Below are 5349 nucleotides of genomic sequence, written 5' to 3' on the forward strand. Positions count from 1 at the left end.
GGTTTAGGGGCCCTTTGAAGAGCCCCTGAAAAACCTCTGAAAATACAAAGAACGAGCGTGTTATTCTCTCCTGGCGTTTTCCATCTTTCTGGCGCAATTAGTCGCGGGATTTAATACCGGCCGCGGCGGCTGCATTTTCGATGGAGGCGAAAATGCTTGAGGCCCGTGTACTTAGATTTAGGTGCACATTAAAGAACCCCAGGTGGTCGAAATTTCCGGAGCCCTCCACTACGGTGTCTCTCATAATCATATCGTGGTTTTGGGACGGTAAACCCCACATATTATTATTATTGTGGCGAACTTGTGACGCCGGCTGTCTGTTCACGTGATGTCATGAGGAAGCAAGCTCTTTATTGGTCCATATACGAGGCATATCAGTCTGGAATAGTCTCCTGCTCTGCTTTGTCATTCTATCGCACGCGCGTTCTGCCTTGTCTCGCATGACATCACAGACGCGCGCGATCAACTCATTTCACTTTGTTTTGTGTGTTTTCGAAAGTGCAAGCGGAAATCGCGGAGTGTAGCCTAAAAGCGCGAAATATTGGTAGGCTGAACGCTTAGTTCGGATATTGTGTTCGTGTTTCATGAGAAAATTACTCGCGAGGTGGAGACAGCGCCCGTAGGAAGGGCATTGAAGGTGAGAAAGAAACTATTCTCACGTCTTTGAACTCGGAGTCGTTTAGGGGCCCTTTAGTCATGCTTAAGAATGGCAGAAATCTGAACGGAAACAATACGGTCGAAAGTGCTTTAGCGCAAAAAATGACCAGTAATATTACTCTCTGGCCTTCTCAAGACGCACTTCTAATAAAAATTGAATTAAAGGGATCTTTTGGATGGAGAATGACCTAATATTCCTGTCCCGGACTCTTTCTTGATGATAAGTTAACGAAGTATTTCAGTAAAAGTCGCAAGGTCTGTTAGAGCGGCAACTGCGGGTGCTTTTGATGAGAACTAGGAGATTACATGCACAGTTTGGCTCCAGCAGCGCTAGTAGGTGGCTCATTTCCGTTTATTTACAATCTCTCACAGGCAGTGCTCTAAATCGTTTGTAAGACGAGCGCCTATTTGATGATTTTGTGTATGCATAGCAACATCAGTCTCTCCTATGTTAGGGTGCTCTAAATTATTCACTTGTTTTAGTGATGTTCCGTGCAAGGAATTTTTTTTCTTTTTCGGGGAATTTTCAGCCGTCATTTTGAACGAAAGGGAATGTTTGCTATATCGCAGGAAATTTCAGGCATTGTGAATTCTTCTATTATGACAAAAAATTTCACCATCTCCCACTAAAGGGAACCATGTGGGGATGCGAAGGAGCGCATGGGTCGACTTAAAGTTCCGTTCATCACGGGCACCTTGCCCAATGTTAAAGCGTCCTTGCATGTGGAGCACACCATGAATTCATTGTAGCTGCTATTGCTATTACTCGTCCCGAACTCTTGTTGGAGCACGCCACGCGGGTTCATCGCACGTCTGTAGAATATCGTTCCCTGACGCCATCACGTGATTGCTGAGAGAGTGTAAGGGGGAGAGGCCGCAGCGTCTTACCCAGCCCCTTACACAGGCCCGAACGCGCTAGCGCGTGGCAGCGCGTTCTGACTAGGATACAACGCGTTGGCTCATCGCGTGTCTGAAGAATCTCGTTCGACGACGCCATCGCATGATTGCTGAGAGAGTGTAAGGGGGAGAGGCAACAGCGTCTTACCCAGCCCCTACGCAGGCCCGAACGCGCTAGCGCGTGCCAGCACACGTGGTTTTGTCTGCGTTACGCCAAGCTAGGACAGCATACGGCAGCCCGGGCCCCTGAAGTGATCTGCACGTATCATCATCAAGGCGGTCGTAGAACAAGACGAAGATGACTTCTCCTTGGCGCGAGCGTGCGCTCAATATGTTACAGATAGCTATGGTAGGTTTTAGAAAGCGGATGGTCGCCAATGGAACTACGGACAAAGCCCAGCGTAAAAGCTGCTTCGCATCTAAAACATAGCTATAACAATGCGCTTTCTGTTTCTGCAATTGCTTAATATGTATTGATGGGCTAGTCGGTGAGCCACGATATTGATGAAGCACCGCTGAAAAGACACAATCACGCACACATCAAAATAACGCAAAACGTAAACAGTGTGTTTGCGTATTTTAATGTACAATTTAATGTATTTTATTGCGTATTATAATGTGCTTGTGTTTTTTGTGCGCTGCTTCATCATTACCGAAGGGAGTGAAGCGCTAAAAGGACGACGTTGAAAAAAGGCAGAAAAAAACGACAGCCGCCTTAGTCCACGTCGTCCTTTCAGCGCTTAAACTCCTTAAACCACGTGCGAACTGGCGGTATCGATAGGCGGTGGAGAATTTCTTTTCTTTTTCTTCGGTGGAAAAACTTTGTCTGTGACGTGGCACCTGCGCGTGCGCAAAGAAATGTATTGTGTCCTTCATGTCGATTAAAAATCAGTTGAAGTCTAGCGGATGTCCTGTCTCCTTCTATGTCGTCCTTTGTGGTGTTCGCTAGCAATATGGAAGCATAGAACCCTGAACATTGGCATAGTGCGCAGAGCACAAGTTAAGCAGGTACTCTTTCCTCCATCTTTTCCAAAAATGTTCCAACAATCGCTTACGATGGAGCCACTTTCTCGTGACCGTCGATCTTGATCCTGAAGTGTCGGCCTTTTCGTTCGGATTGTTCTTCATTCTTTTCCCCAGATACTTCAGCCGCTTCATTGCTTGTATTCGGTTATCTAGTTGTCCACAACTTTCTTTCCACGGACGCGCGACTTGGTAGCGACCATTGAAGAAAGTAACCTCCTGTTCAAATCTTTCCAGCACCCTATTCTTTTCTTTGGTAGGAGTGTTCTCGGCTGGCATAATCCCGATGCTCTCCAAGTCCCAGAACCTCCGTAGAATCTCGTCAGTAGAGTCAGCAGACGTACTTAGTCGCAAGACGCATACGTTGAGAGCTGATTCCAAAGAGGTGTCAAAATAAAGTGGCCCTTGCAACATCCATCCAAAGGCAGAACCCATCGCCACCAAGCTTTTCTGTCCATGGTATCGCTTCGTCTCTCCCGACATGAATTGCCCAAGCTGATCAGCACCTATTAAGAGGCTGATTCCTGGAACTGCAATGCCAGGTATCACCAACTTGTCAGCAAGGAGATGGCCTTCGATTTCGATGTTTCTGACAAAGTCATGGTCGACTGGTACTTGCACAACATCCTTGTAGACGAATGGTACTTCAATGGCGGTTAACAGGTACTCCTTGGTGTCACACTGACTGTGAAGTTTTAGTTCGACGACACGATGTTGTCTCGGAACGGAACTTGTCTGTCCAAATACATTTAGATGTAGATTGACCGATCCAAGTTCTTTCAATCCAAGCGTCTTGGATACATCTTCACGAATAAATGTACGCTGGCTTCCGCTGTCCACAATGCCACGAATATAGGCCTTTTGTGTTTTCCCCATGACCCATGCCCTAAATGTTTGCAATGAGACATCACAGTCCACATACGAATGAGAGCTGGTATGCAGACTGTTTGCAGTTACGGAGCCTTCGTGTTCTTTCTTCTTAGGTCCTCCACTTGGGATCGCACACTGAAGAAACGTGTCTACCTCCACATGTTCCGCACTTGACCTTTCTGTAGGCAGCAAAACGGTAAGTTGGGCCAGTTGGTTGGGATTCATTTTTTCACTCGGGGACAGCGCAACACACGAGGACAAAAGAGAAGGAAACAGCAGTCCTTGGCTAGATGCCCCCTTACGGTGCATCGATAACATCGCTTCTCGGCAGCCAATTCTTCAACTTTTCTTCATGGGTAATACTGCTGTCACAAACTGGAGTCGCGTGCTTTGCAGACCTACAAAACAGACAGTCTTTAGCCTTGGCTTTCAAGGAAGACTGCAAGATCGCTGCTGTTGGTAGAGTGGCGTTCAAGTTCCTTTTCTCTTCGGGTGGACGGGCGCCTTTCTTTCCTTTCAATTCATGAGCTTCACTTCTTTCGCGGCTTTCAACTTCCACGCGAATACACTTCAGGAGTTCTTGCAACTCCTTCTCGGCTGTGGCTGTCGATGATGAGTCATGCTCTTGTTGTCCCGAGCTTGCATTATCTGTCGTAGACGGTGGTGACCTTAGGTTGGCTTCTTTCCGGTAATAACCAACGACGATATCTGTTGGCAATGCCTTCAACAAAATATCCGTCATCATAGTTGCATAACTGGAAGGACTGACGTTAATCCTTTCAGACCTCTGATGTGACACTGCACATAATCCAACAGCTTTCGAAGGTTGTAGACGTCTTCCGAAGAATCAACTGCTGGTAGAGCGCGCAGTCGGCGTAGATGGTCCTGTATGATACGCAGGTTATCTCCGAAACGACTCTTCAGAATCTCGATGGCATCGTCGAAGCACTCGGCCGTCGCTTGCAGACCAGAAATTGCGGCGGCTGCGTCCCCTTTCAGTAGAGTCTTTAGATATTGAAACTTTTCTCCTTTTGTCAGGTTTTCGTTTTCCTCCACAGAGGTCTTAAACTGCTCCCAAAAGGAAGGCCAGTGGCAGAGCTGTCCGTCAAATGTCTGCAGCTGGAGTGTGGGAAGCTTGATTGCCTTGCGCGGTGTGCGATCCTCGGGCGTTTGGGATGGCCTTGCAGGTAGAGACTGGGTTGTCGTAGAACAAGGGTTTTGACGCAATCGCCACTCCCGAGCCTTCAGCTGTCCCAGCATTTCTAGCGCAGCGTCTTGATATGTCAACACAGCTTCAAACTCTGTAGCGAACTCGTCTCTCTGGAATAAGCTCTTCCAGCTCGGCGTTAACTTTATTCAAATCTGCGTTGTTGCCTTGAAGCCGTTCAATCAAGATGAAATCTTTCCACTGTCAGCACTTTCCATCACGGCTTTGGCTTCATTAATGAGACGCGTATTCATCTGTCGTCGCGCCGCTCGCTTCTCTTTCAGCGCTCTGACGCGATTCATGTTGCTTCAACAATGCGTGACCATGCTCACCTCAATCGACTGTTCAGTTTGCTGTCACGGCGAAAAGCAGCGGCATATGTCCCTTCAGGATTTCCTTTCCTGGCTTTCTTCTAAGGTTGCCGCTGTCCTCACGACGTGCTGTCTTCCGTTCACAAGTTCCCCTATGAGCACTGGTAGCATGTATTGTCCCGGCGAGCACTCCGGATGGGTTTCGGCACCACTTTGTGAAATAACTGGTCACGGCACTTGAAGAAACAAGACTATATTTACATTATTTACACATCGCAGTTCGAACAGTATATTCTTCTTTCTCCTCTTTCTTGAGAGCTCACGCGTTCTTCTCGACAGCTTCTTCTTCTTCTTTATCTTTTCAACGAAAGGCAAATATTCAAT

At 47.4% G+C, this 5349-nt stretch overlaps 1 protein-coding gene across 1 annotated transcript; it reads right to left on the bottom strand.

Moving 5' to 3' along the window:
* Positions 1–4188: 4188 nt before the first annotated feature.
* On the bottom strand, positions 4189–4707 carry LOC119397212 (uncharacterized). Its single transcript, XM_037664649.1, has one exon. The coding sequence runs from the start codon at positions 4705–4707 to the stop codon at positions 4189–4191; it is 519 nt and encodes a 172-aa protein (XP_037520577.1).
* Between the last annotated feature and the right edge of the window lie 642 nt (positions 4708–5349).

This window comes from Rhipicephalus sanguineus, chromosome 6 (genome assembly GCF_013339695.2).
Source record: "Rhipicephalus sanguineus isolate Rsan-2018 chromosome 6, BIME_Rsan_1.4, whole genome shotgun sequence".
NCBI lineage: Eukaryota > Metazoa > Arthropoda > Arachnida > Ixodida > Ixodidae > Rhipicephalus > Rhipicephalus sanguineus.

Coding starts and splice junctions, on each gene's coding strand:
- LOC119397212 (XM_037664649.1), bottom strand. CDS start 4,707: ATGCTGGGACAGCTGAAGGCTCGGGAGTGGCGATTGCGTCAAAACCCT.